Source organism: Tiliqua scincoides, chromosome 2 (assembly GCF_035046505.1).
Source record: "Tiliqua scincoides isolate rTilSci1 chromosome 2, rTilSci1.hap2, whole genome shotgun sequence".
NCBI classification, from domain to species: domain Eukaryota; kingdom Metazoa; phylum Chordata; class Lepidosauria; order Squamata; family Scincidae; genus Tiliqua; species Tiliqua scincoides.
In genome coordinates, this window is record NC_089822.1 from 184,319,934 (window position 1) to 184,334,021 (window position 14,088).

General features: G+C 43.2%; 1 protein-coding gene across 4 annotated transcripts in view; it reads left to right on the forward strand.

Annotated features, from left to right (window-relative positions):
- Positions 1 to 14,088, forward strand: part of KIF3A (kinesin family member 3A) — a 41,613-nt gene that overhangs the window by 12,334 nt on the left and 15,191 nt on the right. For 3 of the 4 annotated variants that reach the window (XR_010793736.1, XM_066614431.1, XM_066614430.1), the window contains exons 7-12: positions 824 to 1,021; positions 1,633 to 1,807; positions 2,377 to 2,478; positions 7,304 to 7,460; positions 8,551 to 8,731; positions 13,600 to 13,710. Coding sequence is in view for 3 of the 4 variants with exons in the window: in XM_066614431.1 (XP_066470528.1) it covers positions 824 to 1,021; positions 1,633 to 1,807; positions 2,377 to 2,478; positions 7,304 to 7,460; positions 8,551 to 8,731; positions 13,600 to 13,710 (924 nt within the window). In the remaining variant the exon portion in view is untranslated. Of the gene's footprint in view, positions 1 to 823; positions 1,022 to 1,632; positions 1,808 to 2,376; positions 2,479 to 4,034; positions 4,107 to 5,734; positions 5,744 to 7,303; positions 7,461 to 8,550; positions 8,732 to 13,599; positions 13,711 to 14,088 lie in introns of all 4 variants that reach the window. The other variant, XM_066614432.1, reaches the window with a different exon arrangement.

A 14,088-nucleotide genomic window follows, 5' to 3' on the forward strand; every position in this document is an offset into this window, starting at 1 on the left:
CTAAATTTTTTTATTTGTATGTATACAGAAGAGGAAGAAGGCACATAATTCTATAATATTTTTCTTTCAGGAAAACAATTCCTGACATTAAAATATGGAATAGGCTCTTCAAGATCAGCTGGATGGCATATTTTCACTAGTGTTTATAATCCTTTATCAGTTCCTTGAAGTTATTAGATTCAAAAACCCCAGTAAATCTGGAATTTATTTGCTTGTAATTTACCTGCTTTTCTCTGTGGCAGTGATGACTGGGCACTTATTAAAATTAAAGAACGAAAAGAGTTCTTTCTGCAATTCAGTAGCTTTGTAATAATTTTTGCTTTTCAGTTGCATTTGGGACTAGTTCAAGCACACACACAATCCAAACAGTTGCCAGTTATTTTCAGGAATGCTATGCCACAGCTTGTATTCTGAGGAGCATCCCAGAATTTCTTGAAGTGCTGATAGGATCCAACTCTCAGGCTATGCAGTGCAGCTGCTTGATCCAGCAAAATGTTTTTGGATGGTCTGTTCCTATCCACTTGTAACAAATGCAGTATGCCATATTTACGCTGAAATTCTCTACGCATTTGCATTCAGGTAAGTCCCACTGAGCATTGTGGGACTTACAGCTGAGTAAGCCTGTAGTGGGATTACACTGCTAAATCTGTACTTCTCGATTAGCCAAGATTTTTCCTTTATCATTTATTCAAACAGGCAATTTCTTTTCCCAGATGCTTTACAGTGTGCCTTCCTCACCCTGCTATATGCTTTTGTTTCTAGAAAGTGCTTCCATGCGAAGCCTCCGGGTTGCCTTTAATATTCTATTTTTTTTCCCTTCTAGGGATCAGAAAGGCAAGCAAAAACTGGAGCCACTGGACAACGGCTAAAGGAAGCAACGAAAATTAACCTTTCTCTCTCGACTCTTGGGAATGTCATTTCTGCACTGGTGGATGGAAAGAGCACTCACGTGCCTTATCGTAACTCTAAGCTGACCAGACTACTACAGGATTCCCTTGGGGGCAATTCCAAAACCATGATGGTAATAACAGGAGACCCATGTACTATCTATTGCTAGTCTAGAGGGCCTAGAAAACAGAATTCGTTACTTTAATAGCAAGGGCTGCTGCTTCCCCCCCCCCACACACACATGCTTCCTCCAAGGTGCTCCGAGTGTCATGCATTATATTTTCCCTCTCCCTCACCACTTTATCCTCACAAACAACCCTGTAACTGAAATTTGGCTGGAAGAAAGTGACTCTCTCTCCCCCCCCCCCAGTATGAGTACACACTTTTATTTACTATGCCATGCTAGTGCTCAGTAGATATTTTTGAATTAATTGCTGTTGGAAAAAATTGTATAAGGGAAGTTCTAGCTCTTTCTCATATACTTGCCACAATTACATAAACACTATGTATCAAACACTTGTAATGAAATAACTGTTTGCCTGTTAAGAGGGTATTTATATTAAAGTTTTCTTAGAAATGATTTAAAGTGCGTAGTTGAAATAGACACTAATCACTTAAGTAAAGAACATTGTGTGTAGATTGTGTGGTCATAGAATTGAGCATGGGACTGCCCAATAGATTCTTCTGCATCATATGGCAATTTTCTAGACTTCTTTTTTCTAAAAACACTTTTGTGTGTCTTAGTGTGCCAACATTGGCCCAGCAGACTACAATTATGATGAAACGATCAGCACTCTACGATATGCCAACCGTGCCAAGAACATCAAAAACAAGGCTAGAATTAATGAAGATCCAAAGGACGCATTACTCCGCCAATTTCAAAAAGAAATTGAAGAGCTTAAGAAAAAGTTGGAGGAAGGTAAACTGCTTTCTCTTTTCTGTTTCATCCATTCATTCTCTCTGCCTACCGATTTCATTTCTATAAAAATTGCAAACTAATAGGAATAGCTTGCAGTGCCAAAAATTAATTCAGAAGTTTCTTTGGGCAGGGACAAATTCTTGTTTTTAATGTGTATTCAGTTTTTTTAAAGTGAAATATTAGATTTGCCCACTAGATGGTACTTGGACCTAACATTGGATTGTAAATGTCTCTCATTTTCCTAATTTCAGTTAGGTTTTTTCCACTAGCATAAGGAAAGCAACAGCAAAGCTGGTTGAAATTGATCAGGACCACTCTCCTGTGTCTGTTTCCAGCCTTTTCCCACTGGTGTGTTCAGCAAAGTCCACAAGATTTCTGTGCAGTCCCACTTTGTAGTTGCCAGGAAGGCTGGAGAGGGAGAAAGGATAGGCACTAAAAAGAGATTTAAATTAACTGGACAAATTTTTAGGCGCCTTACTGATTCAATAAACTTGTGCAAATATGCTTTTACTAGAAAGTCTGTATTTCTTGGATTAAACTTGTGAGTAAACATATTAATAATACTGTAGGGGAAGAGATCTCTGGCTCTGAGACAAGTGGTTCTGATGAGGATGATGAAGATGATGATGGAGAGATTGGAGAAGATGGAGAAAAGCGAAAGAAACGAAGGGGTAAGGTGCTGAGAGAATCACCACAATTTCCTTTCTAATATTATATTATCACAGTTGTTGTACCTACTGTAGCTATCCTTTAGAAACGGAGCCTTCTGAAGTATTTTTGGGTTTGACTGAGCTACTGGGGGGAGGGATTTCTGCTTCTACTTGGATAACTTGCTTGCAGTAATTTTATTCAATAGAGTGTCTCCAAACTGACCATATACAATAACCATTTGGGACTGTAGGAGTATTTGAGTTGGTTTTTTCCCCCCTAAAACAACTGTGGAGGCTGTGTGTGTGTGTTTTAATCTTACAGAAACTGAACTAAATATAGGTGTGCCCCCATGTATGTGGGGGTTCTGTTCCAGAACTTCCTGTGGTTAAATGAAGCAGCGGATATGGGTGAACGCCTCCCCCACCCTCCGGAAGGGAGCTCTGCAACCCTTGCCTCTGGAGGGTCCTTTGAGTCCAAAAGAGGCTGTGGATGGATGTCCATGGCCTCTGCTGGGCTCAGACTAAGTCCATCAGTGAAAAAAATCATTTCCAGTTTCTCTGTGAAACCAAAAGTGACATTTTAATGCCTTATAAGACATTATAAAAGTCGCTTCCGGTTTCACAGAGAAATCGAAACTAACTTTTTTCACTGTCGGTCTTAGTCTGAGCCCAGCAGAGGCCATGGTTGGACATCTGCTGGACTCAGAGGACCCTCTGGGGGCAAGGGAAGTAGAGCATCCCTTGCCTCTGGAGGAGTCGCATGTGGGGGGGGGCAGACCTGCAGATAAGTGAATCTGCAGATATGGGTTCCATGGATATGCCCCCCCCCCCATATTAGAAACGAATGTGAGTCAGGGATTGCATTTTCTTCCAATGTTTATGGAAGAATTGCCATTGTGTCTCTATATTCTGCTATACTTGATTCAGACTTTTCTACATTAGGATATACTCCCAAATCCTGCTGGAAGACTTTTCATCAATGATTGCTTTAGTAGTGTAATGATTGATTAGTAGTGGATACCACTTGTTGAATTATGCAGTTGGGAAGGGACAGAATAGATGGCGAAACATACTTTCTGATTCTTTTGGATGATGTAGGCCTTTAAGCAAGCATTTTGCTGTTGCTTGAAAGGGTTCCTTATTTGGGCCCACAATGGGGGAAAGTTTAAAGGTCAATGTCTTCCTTTTCCTTCCTAATGGAATTTCTTCCTAATGGAATTGTTTGTTGATCCTTGAACAATGAAAACAAGGTTGGCCTTATGGTCAGTTATTATTAAGCCCTGCTCTGAAGAAGTGGAAGCTGCCTCTTGTTCTGGGGTCAGTCTGGCTGACAGGCTGATACATCTCAACTGCTACAGCAACCCAGGCTTGCCTATTGGCCAGGCAGGGCATGTTTTATCCTGATAGGTATTTGTGCAAAGTAGCAGTTGTGCAGGAAAGATGTGACAAAGGGAGGATACTTCATTAAATCAGCCTGCTGGCTCTTTTGAGTGTCTTGTCCTTTTAGCACTAACGTTTAGCCTTGTGTTTCTTCTCTCCTGGTTTTTCCCCTGGGGGCCCACTTCTCTGTTTTCCAGGCAGTAGCAGCAGCAGTAGTTCAGACTCTACATGCTCTGTCATAGAGAAACCTCTGGATAAATCCTTCACTAGTGAGTGGGAGCTCTTAAGTCATCCAGTGAAGCTTTGGCCTTTCCATAACCTGTGCACTCATTGTTTTGATGCTGCATTTTGCTCCCTGGTCCCCCATTGATTTTGTTCAGAGTGAAATGTGGAATTCCCCCTCCCCACTGATTAAAGCATGCCTTTTCCTTTTGCTGTTTCAAACTTTGTGGGAGGGAAAAATGTTTTAAGAGGATCGTGTTTGGTTAAATGCTCAAAGGAGAACAGAAAGCATGTTAGTACTGATCATGTAGAGAGCCAGGAACTTGAATCGAATTCATTTGTTTTTGCATATCATTGGTGTGTTCTTCTCCCGTATTAGCATTATATGAAATATGAATAATAGATATTTCAGTATAGTGTTCACAGTCTCTCTAGATGTATATGTTTAAAAGGAGGTAAACAAGAGTAGTGCATCAATCTCTCTGCAACTCTTGCAAGTGAACTATATACAACAACCTAAGACCTAGAGCTCTGAATGTGCGCAAGCTTCCCGTTAGTGCATAAATGTGCACTGGCATTTTTGGTTCTGTATGTCAGGTGTTTCCCTCTCCAGAAGTGAATGGGAAGCCCCTGCCTCTGAAGGGCTCATTGTACACACAGAGCTGCTGCTGTATTGCAGCCTTCCTTTGTTGTTGGTATGTCAGTGTCACTGATTTGTCTTGTTCTGGGCAGCTGATGTAGTGCAACAGGTTAAAAGGGCAAAGGCCTTTCCCGAACAGTTTGTACGTGTATTTTTCCCCCTAACCACTACTTTTATCTCACTGGCGTGATTAGTTTGAGTAGCTCATTGACCCATGGAATGTTCCCATTTTGAGGATTGCCTCACTGTCTACTGAACAAACTCCAGCTTGACATGAGTGTGACACAAACTGGGCCCTCAAAGTACATCAACAAAAATTTTCCTATATGGTAACATTTTTTTGGTGCATGTTGCATGTTTCCATTACATTTTTCCTGCCCTTTCCTCCTCCTCTTTGATTTGCACCTGCTAAAATTTGCCACTCTACTGCTGTAGGAGCATCATTCTAGAATTGAATCGATTCACGCTCTGCTCAGATAATGATTGAAATTATTCTCTTCTGTTTGGGTGATCGGTCATACAAGATGCAAATAATTGACTTGGTGAGTTAAATCAAAACACCAAGCAAGCTTAACTGGACATTTGTAACAAACTGGCCAGTTCAGATGTCCGCATTTTACTCCAGTGTAGTAAATAATCCTTTTGAACGTTTCTTAGGGCCTGATGTTTATTGTAGTGTCATATTTTGAAGTGTAGAAATAGAATAATGTTGTGCAGGACAACAGTGTTGCCTTTCAGCAAGCTGAAGATAAATCTAATGATATTCTTCAGTCTTGAATATTTGTCCTGCTTCAGTATCTAAATGAAGCATCAGCGCTGACATTTAATCTTGCATTTTGGTGTTTACTTTGCTGATTTTCTTTTCTCTCTGTCTGTAGATGCAGATTTTGATGAATGCTTTTACTTATGATGTGTGTTTCTTTTCAACAAATGGAGAAATAATATTTTTTCTATTTTTTCCCCTCCCTGCCCTCTTTCCTCTTTCCGCCTGTGCTGCCTCTGCGATTTGTTTGCCTCTTCCTCTTAAAATGCAAGATCAAGCAGGTTGGTGTGTTTGCTTAGCACTCCCGTCTAGACAAGTTCTTTAAACTGCCTTAAAGTGGTGTCCCGGCAGCCTAGCTTTTTCTTTCAAACCTCCGTGGGCTCAAGGTATGCCACATAGCAAGCTGCCTTATTGGGTGTTGGGCCACTGCTCCTTCTTGCTCAGTGTTGTTGACCCTGACTGGAAGCAGCTTTACAACTAGGGTGTCCACAGTCCTCTCTGAGGATGCTGCCAAGGGTTGAACTTGGGATCTTCTGCAAAGCAGGTGCTCTAAGGGCCTCCTCCCCAAAACACAAAACATCTTGGCAATATCAAAGGGATGGACTCATTAAGCCCATTACAGAGTGAATTGTAATGCAGCTCATTGTTTAAACAAAGCTTATTTGTATTATTTTAACCAAGTGTAGCTTTGGGAGACAGAGCAAGGGTATTCTAGGGGTTTTTCCTTACAAGAGCAGCCAAACCAAGCCATTGTCTGTTTTAATGAACAGACTCAATTGCTTTCGATGACTTAGATCTACCTGAATGTGGTAGGGAGGAGAGAGCAAAATGGGGCAAACAAAGGTCTTTTCATTTTCCTCCCCCTATGAGTGCAAAGGCTTTGTAAATCTGCTTTGCCTTGATAATTTTGCTTGATAGTTTTGCTCTTTTTCCTTCAAACATTTTATTTCTTTATACATATACATATTTATTTTAGTGCTATGCATCTTCTGGTTTTTAGTTTTAAAATGTTGACTCTTCTTAAGTGTGAATTTTTTTAAACCAATTTCCAGATTCCTCCAAATGGGCTAGATTTTTTTTAAAAGTACTTTTGTAGTTAACTGTGGCAGTATCCACACAATAAACTGTTCTTTACAACTCACTAGGTTATTCCTTCTGTTACAGTTTTTCATACTGATGCTCATCTTCTCCATAATCTTTTTGTCTCACTCATGTTTGGAAATTAAACGTCTTCTTTATGGTTAGAGCACATTTTTGAGGGCAAAAGCTTCTGATATGACTGTATTACAGCCCAATCCTACACTGCCCAGCGCTGGTGCTGCACTTGCAGCACCCACTGCTGGGTGTTGCAAAAGTGTTTTAAGGCACTTTCCCAAGACCCAGCACTGGCACAGAGGTCAGAGTCAGTTGGCACTGGGGCTCAGCACCAGAAGGACGTCCAGGAGGGCAGCCAGGCAATGAGTAGCCCTTCTGAGTGGCAGGGAGGTTTTTTGGGGGTTCTTTACTGAGGAGAACTCCAGTAGCTTTCCTGGGCCCACAGGATACAATGGTGGCCGTTTCGGCACTGCTGGGTGTTGGTGAAGATTAGGACTGAGCTTTTACTAAGGGTACTGATATTATCTGCAGTAACTAGTGAGGCACAAAACTATGGGGTGCCAATGGCTCAGAGCTGTCCCTTCGGGATTGTATAATGGTGTTGTAAATCTGTTAGCTGCTGAATTTCAGAAGCAACCATAAGCTTTTAAATTTTTCTTTTGTTGTTGTAAATTTGAACTGTCCTTTGGATAATAGGGGAGTGCATTTATGTTATTTAATCATACACTTGACTCCTCTCCTGAAAGGAAAGAAGAAAGTTTCTCCTGATAAGATGATGGAGATGCAAGCTAAAATTGATGAAGAAAGGAAAGCCCTTGAGACAAAGCTTGATATGGAAGAGGAAGAAAGAAACAAAGCCCGAGCCGAGCTAGAGAAGAGGGAGAAAGATTTGCTTAAAGCCCAGTGAGTATTCTTCAAACTGGAATTTGAAACCTCAGTGTGCAAGGAGATTGTAGTGATGATTTTTTTTATAGTAACAGTGATTAGGGTTTGTTGTGATCAGGTTTGGAATTTGCATATATGTTCTGTATGGGAATGTTTCAAATATGTTTGGGATCTCTGGATAGGCCGTACCTGTTTTGTTCTGCTGATGTTTAGTTGGAATTTTTTTTATTTGTATGTGTTATCCAGAAAAAAGATTGAGAACATACAATAAAAATACAGTCATGTTTGGAGTCTGCAAGTGTGCCCGTCTGCCAAATTGGGTGAGGCATTTTACATGTGCAGTACAACTCAGTCACTCCCTGATCTTCTTGGTATGAGGTTTGTTTACAAATCATCATGCCTACTAATTGTGCTGAAACCTGTCTAAAGACACATTAGCCAAGGGTGTGATGCTCTGACAACAATCTCCATACCTTCTTTGTTTGAGGTGTGCATGCACTCAAAATGTCTGAGTTTGGACTTGCACACTCCAAAACCAGTCCAAGAGCAAAGCAGGCCTCGTCTGCCTTCATCCACTTTTCTGCATGGATGTTGGGCATACAATGAACATACACTGAGATTATTCCAATGTTATTCTATAACATGGTCGGTAGACAGGGTTAGTAACGCCTTTGTGTTTTCTAAGGTTTTGTTAGTTTATTCCATTCTAGAGGAAATGCAGATAAAGTAAAAGGGTCATGCACGGAGGCAGGGGCCAGGTTTAGAACATTCTGTTCAGCCCTCTTTGCTGTATTGAATCCCTGAACTATTGAGCTGGTTGCAAATGAGCAGAGGATGGGACTCTCTTGTGTAAAGTGTTTCAGCAGGCCCCTAGTGGACGGGATGAATTGTGGGAAAGTAGGCCTTGCTCAGCCAGACTCCAGTTGATAGAGCATTAATGCACGCTTAAATCTTGTTCCAGTAACTTTAGTTTCTGTCAAGCTAGCTAACTAACTAAACATAAGCATGCATATTATGCATATCCCGCCGAAGTGTAGCTGAGATCTGTATCAATGAAATCCTTGCTCTCAAGAAGTTATGTATTTTTGTCTTTAATTTACCTATCCAGGCAAGAACATCAGTCTCTGCTGGAGAAGTTGTCGGCCCTGGAAAAGAAAGTGATTGTAGGGGGTGTGGACTTGCTGGCAAAAGCAGAGGAGCAGGAGAAGCTTCTAGAGGAATCTAACATGGAGCTTGAGGAACGAAGGAAAAGAGCAGAGCAGCTCCGTAAAGAGCTGGAAGAGAAAGAGGTCCAGTTCAGCTCTTTGCTGTACTTCTGATTGCTTTGCTACTACGTGGGATTAGTTAAGCCAGGGGTGTCAAACATAAGGCCCTCTTATCTGGCCCAAGTAATAATTGGACTCTTACCAGTTCTTATCTCTTTATGCTGTTCTCTAAGCCAGGCAATGTGTGCAGATCACTGATAGAAGTTATGTCTGGTAGCCAGACATGAGTGCAAATAACTGATAGAAGTGATATAGGCATGAGTGCTATGTAGATAGAAGTGTTTTTCTGTTTGCACCCTATCCAAAAGAATTTAGTGGAGAAAAAGTACAAAGAACCCTGTACCTTGTTCAGGGGCGCAGAGAAGGGCTGCCAAAATGATCGGGGCTTTTTAGTAGGGGAAAAGGGGGCAGGGAGAAGGTATAGTTTTATGAAATTGGACCTGTTTTGGGCAGGGAAGCAGAAAGACAGAACCTCAAAAAGTCACAGTATAGTAATATCTTTATTTGTACCACCCAGAAAAACATAGCATAAGTAAGGAAGTTGAATAGTTGAGTAGACATGCATAGGTTTGGGCACTAAGGTGGTTGTTGCCTGTCTGCGTGCTGACTGGGCAACCAGAGAAACCTGGAGAAGCCACTTGGTGGGAGCTGCAGAGTGAGTGAGAAGAGGGAGCCAGGAGCAGGCAAGCAGCTGGGAAGCGAGTGAGTCTGCTGAGGACACCAACTTAAGGACTGGCTGGCTGAAAGGGATCCTTGAAAGTTCCTTTTCCTTGCCACAGTTTGTCTGCAACTCCCCAGAGCGACCCTCCCTTTGTTTCCTTCACCAACAAGGCACTTTTTGCCACAATCCTATCCACACATACCTGGGAGTAAGCCCCATTGACTGTAACTGGGCTTGCTTCTGAGTAGACATGCATAGGATTGGGCTTTTGGTCGCACTTTTCCCCCTCAAAATCAGGAGCAGGCAATTGACACTTCTCTCTCCTCTACTTCCCCACTTCACCCCCTTCCACAGGCAGATACCCCCCCCCCCATATCTCCCAATCACAGTTAACACTTCTCTTGCTGTCGTTCCTCTCATTCCTCCGCATCTTCCAAAGGTCCAGAATCACTTGCCTCACATTCTCTCTCTCTCTCTCCCCCCCCCAGTTTAATCCTGCACTCGTTTCATTCATGTCTCTTCACCAACCCTCACCCCACATTTCTCCACTATGTGATCAATCTGCCCTCTTTGCCAACACTTTCTGGTATAAAACTTTGATAACCATTTGATAACCCTACTTCAAAACATTTTTCCTCCTCTCCAGAATCACATATACTTTCATCTCCTATCTTCTTGTGAGTTTCTTCGTCATGTAATGATTTAATTGTATTAATTATGTCAATTAAAAATTAATTGTAATGTAGTAATTTAATGTAAGAAAAAAACTGGTAGTGTGCCTTGACAATTTCAGTGCCTTCTCAGTGTGCAGTGAGCTGAAAAAGGTTGAAAGTGGCTGCCCTGGAGGCTGCTTCCTGATTTATAAATGCCAAGGGGTGTGGCTATAATGGTGATTGGACAGCTGTTCCCCCCAGTAGCAGCTTGTTTAACCCTTGATGCACATAGCCTAATCTACCCTGTCAGTTTCATGACATGGGCAACATCAAGGGGTTGTATTACGGCAGGGGTGTCTAAAGTTTTTGGCAGGAGGGCCACATCAGCTCTCTGACACTATGTCGGGGGCCGCGGATAAAAAGAATTAATTTACATTTAAAATTTGAATAAATTTACATAAGTGAATATATTGAAGGTGAACTTATGTGAATCAATGAAGGTCTTGCAATAGCTCAGGCTGGCCTTTTCTTTGCTTCTGCTACTGCATCACAGACATGAAAAAGCAAGCAGTGGAGGGAGCCCTCATCCTACAGCTCACGCGAGAGGTCAAACAGTCACCCTCACGCTGAGAGCAGTTGCATTGGGCCAATGCGGGCTCTAACAAATCTCCGGATGGCCAGAGGCTCATTGAAGACTAGGGGTTCAACTGAGGGCCGCATTGAGAGGCCTTGAGGGCCGCAAGTGACCCCAGGGCCGGGGTTTGGGCACCCCTGTATGATAGTATCAAGCTGGCCCTAGGTCCAACACAGAAGAAAACTGCCCCCTGAAGTCTGCCACAGGCGAGGTCATCCAGGACCGGGCGCAGCAGATGGGACGCTGGGTGCAGCACTACTCTGAGCTATATTCCCGAGAAAATGCAGTAACCGAGGAAGCACTGAACAACATCTAGTGCCTGCCTGTGCTGGAGGAGCTTGACAATGAATCAACCCTAGCAGAACTTCACTTGGCACTGGACTCCCTCCCTCTGGCAAGGCACCTGGGAAAGACAGCATCCCTGCTGAAGTCCTAAAGTGCTGCAAAGAGATCATCGCCACTGAGCTGCATGAAATCCTCTGCCTCTGCTGGAGAGAAGGTGGAGTAACACAGGACATGAGGGATGCAAACATTGTCATGCTGTACAAGAACAAAGCCGACAGGGGTGACTGCAATACCAACCGTGGCATCGCTCTCCTTAGTGTTGTAGGAAAGCTGTTTGCCGGAGTTGCACTGAAGAGGCTCCAGGTACTTGCAGAGAGCGTCTACCCAGAATCACAGTGTGGATTCCGAGCCAACAGGTCCAACACCGATATGGTATTCACCCTTAGACAACTGCAGGAGAAATGCAGAGAACAACAACAGCCACTCTTTATAGCCTTCATAGATCTCACGAAGGCTTTAAACCTGGTCAGCAGGGACGGCCTCTTCAAGATTCTCCCCAAGATTTGGAAGTCCACCCAGGCTCCTTAGCATCATCAGGTCTTTCCACGAGGACATGAAGAGCACTGTAGTCTTTGATGGCTCTACATCAGACCCCTTTGACATCCGAAGCGAAGCAGGACTGTGTTCTCGCGCAGACATTGTTTGGGATTTTCTTCGCTGTCCTGCTGAAGCAGGCCTTTGGAACTGCAACAGAAGGCATCTGTCTCTGGACCAGATCAGACAGAAAGCTCTTCAACCTCTCCAGACTGAGTGGAAAGTCCAGCTGAAATGTCTGTGTGACTTCCTCTTCACCAAAGATGCAACTGTCAGCACCCACTCTGCCAAAGATCTCCAGCAGCTTTAATGCCAATAAAGGTTTATGGATGGATCTCCTGCAGCTCATGAACTGTTTTAGCAAGGCTTGCCAAGACTTTGGACTGACAATCAGCCTGAAGAAAACACAGGTCATGGTTCAGGATGTGGACTCACCTCCCTGCATTGCAATCTCTGCGCACGAGCTGGAGGTTGTTCATGATTTTGTGTACCTTGGCTCAACAATCTCCAACACTCTTTCTCTGGATACCGAGCTAAACAAACACATCGGTAAAGCAGCTACCACGTTTTCCAGACTCACAAAGAGAGTCTGGTCTAACAAGAAGCTGACGGAACATACCAAGATCCAGGTCTACAGAGCTTGTGTCTTGAGTACGCTTCTTGAGTACACTTCTCCTATTGTGAGCGAAGAGTCCATGACTCGCTGTACTGCAGCGAGTCATGGACTCTTCGCTCACAATAGGAGAAGAAGCTGAACGCTTTCCACATGCACTGCCTCTGATGCATCCTTGGTATCACCTGGCAGGACAAAGTTCCAAACAACACAGTCCTGGAATGAACTGGAATCCCCAGTGTGTATACAGTGCTGAAACAGAGACACCTGCGTTGGCTTGGTCATGTTGTGAGAATGGGCGATGGTTGGATCCCAGAGGATCTCCTCTATGGAGAACTTGTGCAGGGAAAGTGCCCTATGGGTAGACCACAGCTGCGCTACAAGGATATCTGCAAGAGGGATCTGAATGCCTTAGGAATGAATCTCAACAGATGGGAAACATTGGCCTCTGAGCATTCTGCTTGGAGGCAGGCTGTGCAGCATGGCCTTTCCCAGTTTGAAGAGACACTTTGCCAACAGACTGAGGCAAAGAGGCAAGGAGGAAGGCCCATAGCCAGGGAGACAGACCAGGGACACACTATACTTGCTCCCTGTTTGGAAGGGATTGTCACTCCCAAATTGGCCTTTTCAGCCACACTAGACACTGTGCGAGAACCACCATTCAGAGCGCGATATCATAGTCTTCCAAGACTGAAGGTTGCCAACAAGCAAATCTACCCTGTCAGTTTCATGAACCACCAAATATTGGGTCATGACCCATGCAGTTTGGGAACCACTGGCCTAGAGAGCAGTCTGGCCATTGCCCATTTTAAGATGCCCATTTTAAGATGACAGTGGTTATGTGCTCCCCATGGTAGAAAAAAATATTAGAGGAAACACTGCTGGGCAGAAGTGGTATTGTTGAAATGTGGCCTCTGTGATAATTGGTCTTTCCCATAGCTAGCAAAATACGATCAAGATTCACATATTTTCTCTTCTGTCACTTGCAGCTAATGAGCTCCTTGGTGAGAACGAAGTGCTTATTTCTAGTTATCACCTGCTTAGTGACATCACTTCTGGTTCTTATGACATGAATGCTTTAGGCCCCAGTACGAAATGAGTTCGACACCCCTTAGTTATGCTCTCCTTAAACTGTATGTTGTGGTTTTTGGTCAGGTGGATCAGATGAGGCTAAGGCATGTCTGAAATGAGAGAGAACGTCTACACTGGTAGAGGGGGACAGTGAAAGATTAGAAGCATTTTACATAGACATGTAGACTTCCTAGTACACGAGTACAATGGAATGCACCTTAAAACATAACATGCCAGTGCTTGGTGATTTATCCAAAAATTTCTGTGCTAAACAGCATCCTTTTACCAGCACTTCCATTGGATAATTTAAGGACTTGCATGCTGCAGTGATCACTGGGTGAGACAATGTTAACCTGTGGCTTTTTCATGATTTGCAAATAGCAAGAGCGTTTGGACATCGAGGAAAAGTACACCAGCCTTCAGGAGGAAGCACAGGGTAAAACCAAGAAGCTGAAGAAAGTCTGGACGATGCTAATGGCAGCAAAGTCAGAGGTCAGTATCAGAAGTTTGAGCTAAAATTTCTATGCAGCCCTGTTTGTGAGTAGCGCTGCACTCAGCTAATGGGTCGAAAAGTAGCAGTGTCAATGCTGCACAGTTTCACGTGCTGTTTTATTATGAGTAAGGAGAGAAGAGGGAATTGCTTACATGTTGGAGAAAGGAGGACCCATGGCACGAAGCACCAGTTGATGTGGGATATAGAAATGTCTCTGTGTTGTGGGTGTTTAGGAGTATGCGGTTAGATACATAAACCATGTCTTCTGGTTTGTATTAAAATTGCAATTTTGAATTATTTAGTACTTATAGGTCTCCCTCAATGTTTGTGGTGCATTGCACAGTAATGTAAGCATTAAAAGATAGCTCATTGCACCA